The sequence below is a fragment of the Amblyraja radiata genome, chromosome 5, assembly GCF_010909765.2.
Source record: "Amblyraja radiata isolate CabotCenter1 chromosome 5, sAmbRad1.1.pri, whole genome shotgun sequence".
Classification (NCBI taxonomy): Eukaryota; Metazoa; Chordata; class Chondrichthyes; order Rajiformes; family Rajidae; genus Amblyraja; species Amblyraja radiata.
Window position 1 is genome coordinate 77,955,665 of NC_045960.1, and position 13,735 is coordinate 77,969,399.

General features: G+C 44.1%; 1 protein-coding gene across 1 annotated transcript in view; it reads left to right on the forward strand.

Annotated features, from left to right (window-relative positions):
• nbas (NBAS subunit of NRZ tethering complex) overlaps positions 1-13,735 on the forward strand; it is a 267,026-nt gene that overhangs the window by 146,440 nt on the left and 106,851 nt on the right. The window contains exons 35-37 of the mRNA XM_033021570.1: positions 290-370; positions 2,411-2,578; positions 2,658-2,771. Of these exons, the coding sequence (XP_032877461.1) occupies positions 290-370; positions 2,411-2,578; positions 2,658-2,771 (363 nt within the window). The remainder of the gene's footprint in view (positions 1-289; positions 371-2,410; positions 2,579-2,657; positions 2,772-13,735) is intronic.

The following is a 13,735-nucleotide window of genomic DNA, read 5'->3' on the forward strand; positions in this document are numbered from 1 at the left end:
TAATGTTGAATCCCGCATTCTCAGACTGATGATTGTTTGCTTCATTTATCCAGCTGTTAGTAACAATTAACTTATTCCATCTATGCAATATTTTTCCATGACTCGCCTCTCTGCAGGAAATTGTCATTGCAGCAACAACATTTTCTTAGTATTCATTGAAATTTGACATTTTATGTGGGAAAATACTTTGTACCTTTGTGCATGTGCATAATAGTTTTTTGGAAACAATCTAAGATGACATTGCTTGATGTTAAATCATTGCTTTATACTTTGCTCATTTTTATTGCAGATTTTGTATCAAGCTGTGAATTATCAGATTCAACCATCAGAGAGCCATGAGTCTACAAATTCTACAGGCCATGATCAGCAGGTCAGAAATTGGCATGAGTTAAAACAGCATGACTGTCAGCACCTTTCTGAAATTGAATGTCATCTTTTTATTTCAAGCATGAAAGTGACTATTAGTGTCTCACAATCTTAAACAAATTGAATAGTGAAATACAGTATTTTTTAATTATATTGCTTGAATAATTAGATTTTCAATCAGTTGTCTTGACGTACTTGAGTTTCATGTAATATTAAGATGTGTAGATATGATTATTGCACGCTTTTCCTATCTGTTAAAAATAAAAATGTATTTCAGCTAATGGAATCAAAACTGGAAGTTTGCAAAATCCTATTATAGATGGATAAAGTAAAACATAAGATAAGATGGGTGTCTTGTAATTATTAGGAGGAATCGGACATTTGTGGTACGGTTATTATAATTTTAATAGTAAGTAAGTAAGTAAGTTTATTGGCCAAGTATTCACATACCAGGAATTTGCCTTGGTGCTCCCCCCACAAGTAACAGCATGACATACAGTGACAGTTACGAATGACTCAGAAAACACTAAACATTAATAATAATGAAACATTAATGATAAAACACCATTGATCAAGCATGTGAACCAACAAAATACCAGATCAAAAGAAGGCTACAGATTTTTGGCTGTTGAGTAGAGCAACTACTCGTGGACAAAAACTGTTTTTATGTCTGGCTGTGGCAGCTTTGACAATCCAGAGTCGCCTTCCAGAGGGAAGTGATTCAAAGAGTTTGTTGCCAGGGTGAGAGGGGTCAGAGATGATCTTGCCCGCTTGCTTCCTGGCCCTTGCAGTGTACAGTGCATCAATGGAAGGAAGGTTGCAGCCAATAACCTTCTCTGCTGATTGGACGATTCGCTGCAGCCTCCAGGTGTCGTGCTTGGTGGCTGAGCCAAACCAGACCATGATGGAGAAGGTGAGAACAGACTCTACGATGGCCGTGTAGAATTGGACCATCATTGCCTGTGGCAGATTGTGCTTCCTCAGCTGCCGTTGGAAGTACATCCTATGTAGTGCCTTTTTGACTGTGGAGTCGATGGTAGCCCCCCCATTTAAGGTCCTTGGAGATTATGGTTCCCAGGAACTTAAAAGACTCCACAGATGTGACTGTGGTGTTGTTGATGGTGAGTGGGGTGAGGGGAGGGGGAGCTCTCCTAAAGTCTACAATCAATTCCACTGTCTTAAGAGCATTGAGCTCTAGGTTGCTGCTACGGCACCAGGATGCCAGCTGTGACACTTCCTGTCTGTAGGCAGATTCCTCCCCATCCTGGATCAGTCCAATCAGGGTTGTGTCGTCCGCAAACTTGAGAAACTTGACAGAGGTGTCTGTGGAGGTGGAGTCGTTGGTGTAGAGAGACTAGAGGAAAGGAGAGAGTACGCAGCCTTGCGATGCTCCTATGCTGAGCGTTTGCAGGTCCGAGATGTGCTTTCGCAACCTCACATGCTGCTTCCTGTCTGTCAGGAAGTTGGTGATCCACTGACAGAGGGGTTCAGGCACAGTCAACTCGGAAAGTTTGGAGTGTAGTAGCTCTGGCACAATGGTGTTGAATGCAGAGCTAAAATTAACAAACAGGATCCTCACATAAAGTGCAGGCCCAGGTTAACTGCATCATCCACAGATTGATTGGCCCGATATGCAAACTGCAGAGGGTGCAGCAGGGAGTTTGTGATATTTTTCATCTTGGCCAGCACAAGCCTTTCGAGTGTCTTCATGACTACAGAGGTCAGTTTGACAGGCCTGTAGTCATTAAGACAAGTAATCCTTGCCTTTTTGGGTACAGGGACAATTGTGGAGACTTTGAAGCAGGCAGGGCTGTTTTCAGGGACTGGTTAAAAATGTCTGTATAGACCGGTGCCAGCTGTTTGGCACAGAGCTTAAGAGTAGAGGGGGAAACATTGTCAGGTCCTGGAGATTTCCAGCTCTTTTGTCAAGCGTCATTAACAACAATTCACCTTAAATTAAATCTAGTAAGGCAGTTAATGTTTTTAATAATAGCTTGAATAGGACCTTTATCTACTCGTTTGTTTATTGATTTTACATTTTTAGAGTGAAACAAAAGCTACAAATAATTCATCGACTGATCTACTACAACGAACAACTGCTAAAACAATGGAAGTTCTCAGTAACACTTCCATGACAACAAAGGCAGTACTACATGCTGTCAGTGACACACAGTGGTGGAAGAAGTCCCTCAGTTACCTCCGACCTTTACATGTAAGTTTTTTTAAATTCATGTCATCAAGAAGTTCATGAGATATTCTAAGACAGCCTTTTTAACATATTTTTTCTTTAGGACATGCCAACAAAGACAACATTGCAGAATGAGACTGGTTTAAATGGAGATCTGGAAAAGCAAGGCTGCCATCCTTTCTACAACATCCTAATTGATGATCCCTTCATTGATAAAGTAAGTTGATGGGGAGAGTTAAGATTTGCGCTAGAAACTTTGGAAAGAATCATTTGAAACAGTGGCCCATCAGTGCGAGAAGGAATTGCTCTCTTTGAGGTAGATATGTGAAAGCATAATGGAATTACTTCTGTTGTGATTTATTTCCTCTGCTGAACTGCCAAATCATGTATTTATTGAAATAATGTGCAGGATATGATGATTTTGCTGTCTGAAACAATTGATGGTGTTGTTTCATGGGAAGGTACAGCAAGAGCCACCTCCCGGGCCCTGCAATCATTGCTGGAACATCAGTAGTGCAAGTAAACTTGAGTAGACTCCCATTTATTGACCATAGCTCTGTCTTCAATGCCATGATTCCAATCAAATTCCTCTTCAAGTTTCTGGATTGAGGACTCTGTAATCCATCTAGAACTGGATCCATGACTTCCTGATCGATAGACCGTAATGAATGACAAGAGGTAACATGGCAGCTTCCACGATAATTCTCACCACCTTTCCCCAGCAGGATACATTGTTATCCCTTGCTACACTCTGTATACTCCCTGTACACTTACCACAGTGCAGCCATATTCTGCTGCAACCGTATTGACATGCTTGCATATGATGCCACTGTAAAGGGCTGGATTTCAAGCAGTGAAAAGACAAGAGTACATGAAAGAGAGAGCACTTCATGATGTGTCAATCTGATGATTTCTCCATCAATGTCTGCAAAGAAGCTGGTCAGCAGCTTCAGGAAGCAGGGCAGGGTATGTTCCCCAGTCTGAATCAGTGGTGCTAAAGTGGAGATGATGGAGAGCTTCACGTTCCTGGATGAAAATATCACCAACAATTTGTCCTGGTCCAACCACATTGTTGGTTTGGTCAAGACAGCATACCAACCCTCAGAAGGCTATGGAAATGGAAATCTGGCATGTCCGTGATGACTTACAGGTGCAATATTGAACACATGCTATCCAGATGCATCACAGCTTGCTTTGGCAACTACTCTTCCCTCTTCCATGAGAAAGCAGCCAACATAATAGAACATAATAGAACTTTTTAAATATCGACACTTTTTAAAAACTTTTTATATATATTTATTTTACAGAACCATGCACATGAGGCATTTTTATGGACGCACCTAGCACTTTTACTTTTACTATTTACCTGATTGGAGAGTCAAATGCAACGAAATTTCGTTCAAGGTGCACTGTGTCTAGGTGTATATCTGAATGACAATAAAGTTTTCATTCATTCATAATCAAAGACAATTCACGCCCTGGTCATTTTTCTCCTCCCCTTTCCTATCAAGCAAAGCTTGAAAGCAGATTCAAGAATAGCTGCTTCCCCACTGTCATCAGACTGTAGTACACTAGGGATGAATTCTGATCTCCAATTTTCCCCATTGCATCCCTTGCACTTTTATTAAGCTGTATTTTTTCTGTAGATGTAACACTATGTTGTTTATTTTTCTCTTCGCATTAGCTGATGTACTCGTGCATAGTATGATTTGCCTGGATGATATGCAAAACAGGTTTCCACAGTATCTCAATAAAAATGATAATATTATAATACATTAATTACAATTGCATTTTCTTGTTTTGGCTATTCAGTACAATAACCTATTTGAAAGCAGCAAACTGTTCTGTGGTGTTGTATTTATTGGGCCATATGTAATGTCCTGCTGTGGAAGTTAATTACTTTTCAGTTACCATTGTTGATTGAGTTTGTATATAACACCTTTTGCTTTTATTTGATGTTGTCATTGTTCAGCCTTACATAGAAACATAGAAAATAGGTGCAGGAGTAGGCCATTCGGCCCTTCGAGCCTGCACTGCCATTCAATATGATCATGGCTGATCATCCAACTCAGTATCCTGTACCTGCCTTCTCTCCATACCCCCTGATCCCTTTAGCCACAAGGGCCACATCTAACTCCCTCTTAAATATAGCCAATGAACTGGCCTCAACTACCTTCTGTGGCAGAGAATTCCAGAGATTCATCACTCTCTGTGTGAAAAATGTTTTTCTCATCTCGGTCCTAAAAGATTTCCCCCTTATCCTTAAACTGTGACCCCTTGTTCTGGACTTCTCCAACATCGGGAACAATCTTCCTGCATCTAGCCTGTCCAACCCCTTACAATTCAAATGACCAAAGCAGATATTGGTCTGAACACCTTTGCTCAGTCTGCATTGGCCTACGTGATCTCCAGGTTGCCAAACATTTTAACTCCCCTTCGTATTCCCATACTGACCCTTCTGTCCTGTGCCTCCTCCATTATCAGAGTGAGGCCAAATGCAAACTAGGTGCTGTAGGAGGAACAGCACCTCATATTTCACTTGGGCAGCTTACAACCCAGTGGTATGAATATTGATTTATCTAACTTCAAGTAACCCTTGCTTCCCCTTTCTTTCCATCTCTCCCCCACCCTAGTTGTCATACTAGTTTCATTGTTGTCCTGTTGAGTTTCACTGTATGATGCATTATCACCTCGTCCACAGCCAACAATGGACCACTGTGGGCTCCATTGTTCCTTAATTGTTCTGTTTTGCATATCTTTCATTCATTTGTTCTACAGTGCCCTCCATAATGTTTGGAACAAAGACCCATCATTTATTTATTTGCCTCTGTGTGAACTGTGAAGAGGATGTAGGAGGTTGCAGGGTGACCTGGACAGGTTCAGTGAGTGGGCAGATGCGTGGCAGATGCAGTATAATATAGATAAATGTGAGTTTATCTTTGGTGGCAAAAACAAGGGGGCAGATTATTATCTCAATGGGGTTAGGTTAGGTAAGGGGGAGGTACAGAGAGACCTGGGTGACCTTGTACACCGGTCACTGAAAGTTGGCGTGCAGGTACAGCAGGCATTGAAGAAAGCTAATGGAATGGTGGCCTTCATAACAAGAGGATTTCAGTATAGGAGTAGAGAGGTTCTTCTGCCGTTGAATAGGGCTCTGGTAAGACCACGTCTGGAATATTGCATACAGTTTTGGTCTCCTGATTTGAGGAAGGACATCCTTGTGATTGAGGTAGTGCGGTGTAGGTTCACGAGATTGATCCCTGGGATGGCGGGATTGTCATATGAGGAAAGATTGAAAAGACTAGGCTTGTATTCACTGGAGTTTAGAAGGATGCAGGGGGATCTTATAGAAACATATAAAATTATAAAAGGACTGGACAAGCTAGATGCAGGAAAAATGCTCCTAATGTTGGGCGAATCCAGAACCAGGTGTCACAGTCTTAGAATAAAGGGGAGGCCATTTAAGACTGAGGTGAGAAAAAACCTTTTGGTTGTGGATTTGTGGAATTCCCTGCCACAGATGAGTGGAGGCAGTGGAGGCAAAATCACTGGATGGATTTAAGAGAGAGTTAGATAGAGCTCTAGGGGCTAGTGGAATCAAGGGATATGGGGAGAAGACAGGCACGGGTTATTGATTGGGGCCGATCAGCCATGATCACAATGAATGGCGGTGCTGGCTCGAAGGACCGAATGGCCTCCTCCTGCACCCGTGTTTGGGGATTTTTCTTTATTACAGAGTATTCTTCTGTCATCAGTTGTCGGGGTCTTCCTTGGCCTGCCAGTCCCTTTGCGATTAGTAAGCTCACCAGTGCTCTCTTTCTTCTTAATTATATTCCAAATAGTTGATTTTAGTAAGCCTACGGTTTGGCTGATGTCTCTAACAGTTTTATTCTTGTTTCTCAGTCTCATAATGGGTTCTGTAATGGCAGTTTACTTTGACTTTCATTGGCACAACTTTGGTCCTCATGTTGATAAACAGCAATAAAAATGTCCAAAAGTGATGGAAAGACTGGAGGAATGACTAGGTGCTGGGATCAAGGGAAGAGCCTTCACTTCGCGGCCCTGTCTCCACCAATCTTTCCACTACGAAGCACAAGAAGCGACAAGGCAGACACCATTGTATGCAGACGCCAAGAAGTGTGTTCCAGCTCTGGCTGAACAACTTCTAATCTTGTGGACTCGATAAGAAGAAGAACTAGGTGCTGAGAGCTCTCTTATACCTGCATTAAGGAGACATTTAAACACCCCTGAGCAATTCCAAACACCTGTGAAGCCATGCGTCCCAAACATTATGGTGCCCTGAAATGGGCGGACTATGTAGAAACACAGCTGTAATTTCTACATGGTGAAAACAAAATGCATAAAAATACCCTTTAATAAAATCTGAGAATGTGCACTTTAACCACGTGATTTTTTTCGATTAAAAATCTCAAATTGTGGCGTACAGAGGCAAATAAATAAATGATGGGTCTTTGTCCCAAACATTATGGAGGGCACTGTATATATGTCTATATCTCTCGTTTCCCTTTCCCATGACTCTCAGTCTGAAGAAGGGTCTCAAACCGAAACATCACCTATTTCTTTTCTCCAGAGATGCTGCCTGTGCCGCTGAGTTACTCCAGCTTTTTGTGTGTATCCTCAGTTTAAACCAGCGTCCTTCCTAGATATTTCTCTTTGACAGATTATAAGTAAATTGTGTGTGGTGCAGCACATGTGCATATAGTAAATGCTTAATGGCTGCGGGACAATTCGCCATCGCCCGCCGGGGGCTTTGACTTTGACTTTGACTCTGACATCGGGGGGGAGAGTGCAGTGGAGAGATACGTTTTTTTGGCCTTCCATCACAGCAATGTGATGGATGTTTATGTAAATTATGTTGTGTCTTGGGTCTATTTGTTTGTAATGTATGGCTGCAGAAACGACATTTCGTTTGGACCTCAAGGGGTCCAAATGACAATAAATTGAATTGTATTGTATTGTATTATTGCTGCATGCCGGTGTGAATGGTCGGGTTTGTTTAAGAAATATCCTCAGGGTTTGTATTACCACTGTTCTCTTCAATTAGCTTGGAGAGGGTGCTAATACTCCAATATATCTTGTTACTGTAGGGCAGGGAGCACAGTTAATGTTTACAATTGACAGATAAAATGATTGAGCTCTTTTTTCAGTTCCTGTGTTGAGACAAGATCAAACTTGTTTACAGTGCATCAACTGTGAGATGTTTCATGTGGGACAACATGTTGTCAGTTTAGATAATGGATGTGCACATTTATTCATGTTATCATCTATCTTGTGGTTTAACAACATATAACTTTTTTTAATCAAATGGTACTCTGAACTTTGAAAGAGTTGCTACTAAACTCTCAGAACAATTCAATATAAGTGCTGCCTATGAATTCTGATATCTCAATACTTGTGAAATGGAATACAGTATCCATCGTTCCCATCTTTTGTTGAGAAATTCAATGGAGCAGTGAAAGATTTTCCCTGTAAACAAATGTCCATTGACAGTATTTGTAGATTGGCTATTGCATGCTAGCCAATCATAGTGTTTGTTAGTAGTAGCTCCGCCTAGTACGTGCTTTATAATATCCAGAGTTCGCATACGCCAGTCAGTAGATGTAGCAGCTCGGAGCTGTAATGTACTGCAGATCCTATGCTGGAAGTAATTTAATAAATATGTGTTGTATCTTAATGTGTGTTCGGGTCACATCATTTCATGGTGTCAGACAGCGAGTCTTACCCACTCTGTTTATGTTTAGTTTGTGTCTTTACTATCTCCATTATGGCTAATTCGTGTCGCCGCCCGAGCCCTTTGATCTTTGATTCAGACATTGCTGAATGATGGCGTCTTTTCAAACTTGACTACACTCATTATGCTCGGATCGTTCATCTGAATGACCCCCAGAAGTGCGTGCATCTGTTATGCTCAATCTTGCGGGACCTGAGGAAATGAATCGTGCCGACAACTTCACTTTTGCTCCTGCTGTTTTGGATGACAACGGCCAGGTCCGTGTGCCGGCAGAAACTATTGACGACCCTGTGGTTTTGCTAAGAAAGCAGAGAACTGTGTAATATGCCTTCAAACCATCTTATTGAAAGAACCAAGTTCTATGCTTGTTTACAGCAGGTCGATGAGCCTATTGAACAATTTATCAGTTACCTAAAGCACATGGCTGCACGCTGTTGATTTCGTGATTTAACGGATGAGTTAGTACGAGATAAGCTGGTAGTTGGAATGCTTGATAACAAGCTGAGAGCTGAGCTTCTCTGAAACACTGAATTGACCCTTGACCAAGCAGAACATGCTTGCCGTATTTCCGAGATAACGTCTCCCCACTCTGACCCAGTGCCTTTCAGTCCCTGCCAGCAACATAGCGTTAATCTTACAGACTTCTCCTCTCGCAAACCCCCTACCGGGTCTACTGCTCGGTCAGAATTGTAACTATTTTCATGCGAAGGGTCGTCAGTTTTGCATTGCCTACGGAAAAGCCTGCAATTTCTGTAAGAAATTGAACCACTTTGCACAATGCAGTGTACCTCCTAATGCTTCAAGTACAAGCCTGCATCTGCTTCAGCAGGAGTTCACTGATACTGACTCCGAAGTGCCTGAGTTGTCGTCCCCCGCTTCGCTCTCAGACAGTGTTGATAACAGTTCTGCCATCCACTCCCTCCTCCCTTCGTCTAACAAGGTACTTGACCCTGAAGTAACTATGTTCGTGAATAACAGGCCTCTTCTTGCCAAGGTGGACACTGGCACAAAAGTCATATCATTATGGGAGTTCAAAAACATTTGCCATGCTGAACGTATTGATAAGGCCTCTGCAACGCTTCGGGCTTATGGGGGAGAGGTTCTGCACCCACTCGGAAAAGCTGATTTAAAGTGCACTGTAGATGAACAGACCCGTACCTTACAGTTTTACATTGTTAAAGCTAATTCAGAGACTTTGCTCGGTATCATTGCATACCACGATCTAGGCCTGGTCTACTTTGGACGCGCTGTCCACAAACTCTGCCTCACTGATGAGCCCACTCAGCAGCTACTCTCCCAATACAGCAACCTGTTTAATGATGAAGTTGGCAAGTTTCCTGTCAAATATCGCATTACTGTTGATCCTAACTTCACTCTCGTGGTCCGAGCGCCACATTGTGTCCCACATGCCATGCGTGACAGAATACAGGCTGAACTCAAACGCATGATCTCAATGGGTGTTATTGCTAAGGTAACTGATACGTCGGACTGGGTTTCCACCATGGTCGTTGCAACTAAGAAAAACAATAAGGAGATCCATATCTGCATCAACCCCAGATATCTTAACACTGCTATCAAGCGCCCACACTACCCAATGCGAACCACAGAGGATGTCGCTGCACAGATTGGCAACGTAGTAGTATTCTCGGTCCTGGATGCCAAAAGCTCATTTTGGCAGATTCCACTAGACCCAGACTCGTCCAACCTCACTACGTTCGGTACACCCTTTGGCCGCTTTAAATTTCTAAGAATGCCTTTCGCCATCAACTCCGCCAGCGAAGTCTTCCAGCGCACTATGGAACAATTGTTTGCAGATTACTCATGCGCCATCATTGTTGATAATATTCTCGTCTATGGTCGCGATTTGGCTGAACATGACGCTAATCTGAAGAGAGTACTTGACCGTGCCAAAGACATTCAGCTTAAGCTCAATCCACTAAAGGGCAGGTTTCGAGTTCCTGAAGTCACTTACGTCGGACATGTTTTTACCAGCGACGGTCTCAGACCAGATCCGCTGAAAACTGCAGCTATCAACGAACTGCCGGTTGCTACTAATGTTGTGAGTTTACAACGATTCCTCGGTATGGTTAACTACCTGGGAAAATGTATTCCCTACCTCAGCAACATATCGGCCCCCCTGCGAGAACTGACACACAAGGACGCGGCATGGACCTGGTACCCGCAGCACCAAATGGCCTTCGACGCTCTCAAGCTGCAGCTGGTTAGCGCACCTACACTCTCCTATTTCGATCTGGAGTTACTGGTAATGCTCACCTGCGATGCGTCCCAGTACGGGTTAGGCGCAGCATGCCTGCAGGCCACTACGGACGGCGATTTCAACTGACACTGAACAGCGCTACGCCCAGATCGAAAAAGGAACTGCTAGCAGTGGTTTTCGCCTGCATTAAATTCAAGTATTTCATCTTTGGTAAAGCCCTGACAATCGAGACTGACCACCAGCCGCTGGTCACCATTTTGAACAAACCGATCCACGCTGCCCCAGCACGACTACAGAGAATGATGAAGCAACTGCAGCGATTTGATTTCAACATTGTCTACAAGAAAGGTAAATACACGTACACAGTAGACACGCTATGCAGAGCCTCGCCTAGAACCAACGACCAACAACTCTCCGAACAGGACGAATTCTCGGTCATGAAGGTCTCGTTTGTGCCAACTGATCGTTTAAGCAGCCTAGCTGAACACACGACTGCTGATAAGACTTTACAATTGCAGTCTGCAGTCACCCCGCTCGAAATACGCTCCTACTTCCTGGTTCGTCACAAACTAGTGCTACAGGATGGAATCATAATCAAGGGCCACAAGGCAGTGGTTCCAGCCGCCCTCCGGGACGAATACTATAATGACATCCACAGTGGTCACCCCGGCGTGGAGGCAACCCTCCAAAGGGCGCAAAGCATGTTTTACTGGCCCGGTATGATCAAATACATACGCGAAAGAAGCGAAACATGCACTCTGCAAAAGCCTGACGCCACATTAGCAGAAACAGCCCTTACTGCCACAACCAGTCCCTCCTCTCCCGTGGTCCTCGTTAGCCACCGACATCTTTGAGTGGCACGGGAAACACTACCTGGTTCTTGTTGACTCTTACTCGGGCTGGTTCGAAATAGACCTACTGCAAACCATTTCTTCAGAGGCAGTGATTGAGAAGCTGCAACGGCACCTCTCCGTGCATGGCGCTCCTGCTCATATTCAGTCTGACAACGGCAGACAGTTCACAAGCCAAAACTTTAAAAACTTTGCTAAACGATGGGACTTTCAACACGTTACCAGCAGTCCCGAGTTCCCGCTGTCCAATGGACTCACTGAACGCGCCGCTCGGAGTGCAAAACAACTCATGGATCGATCATACCTTGCCAAATCCGACGTATACCTGGACCTACTCAATCTACGGAACATTGCATGTGATCTTATACTAGGGATCCAACGACTGATGTCTCACGAACGACTGATGTCTCGCCAAAACTGTGCTCCCCTGCCTGTCTCCCAGCAGCTGTGGCAGCCACAAGTTCGGTCCCCGCCTGCGGTTCAGAAACAACTGCAAATCAAATGTGACACGCAGAAGCGGCTTTTCGACAAGTCCAGCAAGCAACCTCTTGCGCGTGGACACGTGGTTCGTTTGCAAACCGACAAGGGCCATGCACGCCTGGGACATATCCATGGGCCTGCCAAAGAACCCACGTTCATATCTGGTTGAAGTGGACGGTGTCTACAGACTCAACCATCAACACATCCTTCCTGTGAAGGAACCGTCCCCTGCGACTCCCTATCCCGATGCCCCGCGCCTCGTGCTCACTCCCACAGTCGGCCCTATTTCCCCACCTCCAACCGTTGTTCCTACCGCGGTCTCCCGGCGCTGTTTGGCGCCTGGCTCGCCTATTTCGTCTCCCACTGTGCCTGTCGGGTCGCCAGTTGTTCTCCCACTCCCCTCCATGGTCTTTTCTCCCGCGAAAGGAGGTGAGGCGGTCTCCTACTGCACGAGGGTCGGACGGGTTTGTAGGCCACCCGTTAGATATGGTGATTTTGTATAACTTTGCTAGTATGTTCTTAACATTCCGTTTATATTGTTTAGCCGCCCGTGTTTCTTAATTTTTACAAGAAGAGATGTAGATTGGCTATTGCATGCTCGCCAAGCATGCTCCGCCTACTACCTGCTTTATAATATGAGTTTGCATACACCAGTCAGTAGATGTAGCAGCTCGGAGCTGTAACGTACTGCAGATCCTATGCTGTAAGTGATTTAATAAATATTTGTTGTATCTTAATGTGTGTTCGTTACAATATTGATTGAAAGATACAGCATGGAAACAGCCCAACAGCCCACTGCGTTCACGCCAACCATCAATGACCCACTGATAATGGTTCTATGTTATATCATTTTTGTATCCAAGCTCTACATCCACAAAGCATTTTACAGAGGATAATTAACCTACAAACCCGCACATGTTTGGGACGTGGGAGGAAACCGGACCATCCGGATGAAACCCACGCGGACACAAGGAGAATGCGCAAACTCCATGCAGATAGCACATCAGATCAGGATTGAACCCGAGTCCCTGGTCATAGAGTCATAAAGTGATACAGTCTTGTACACCTCTACAAGATCACCCCTCATCCTCCTGCGCTCCAAGGAATAGAGTCCCAGCCTACTCAACCTCTGCCTATAGCTCAGACCCTCTAGTCCTGGCAACATCCTCGTAAATCTTTTCGGTACCCTTTCCAGCTTCACAACATCTTTCCTATAACACGATGCTCAGAACTGAACACAATACTCTAAATGTGGCCTCGCTAATGTCGTATACAACTGCAACATGACCTCACAACTTCTATACTCAATACTTTGGCTGATGAAGACCAATGTGCCAAAAACCTTTTTGACCACCCGATCTACCTGCGACTACACCTTCAGCGAAATATGCACCTGTACTCCTAGATCCCCCTGCTCTACAACACTACCCAGAGCCCTACCATTCACAGTGTAGGTCCTGCCCATGTTAGACTTCCCAAAATGCAACACCTCATATTTTCCTGCATTCAATTCGATCAACCATTCCTTAGCCCACCTGGTCAATTGATCAAGATCCTGCTGTAATTTTTCAAAACCAACTTCAGTATCTGCAAAACTACCCACTTTTGTATCATCTGCAAAGTTGCTAATCTTGCCGTATATGTTCTCATCCAAATCATTGATATAGATGACAAACAGTAACGGGCCCAGCACCGAACCCTGTGTCACACCACTAGGCACAGACCTCCAGTCCGAGAAGCAACCTTCTACCATCACCCTCTGCTTCCTTCCATGAAACCAACTTTCTATCTATTCAGCTATATCTCCTTCGATCCCATGTGATCTAGCCTTCCAACCTGCTGATCTAACCAATCAGATCCAACCTGATCTAAGTTGATGC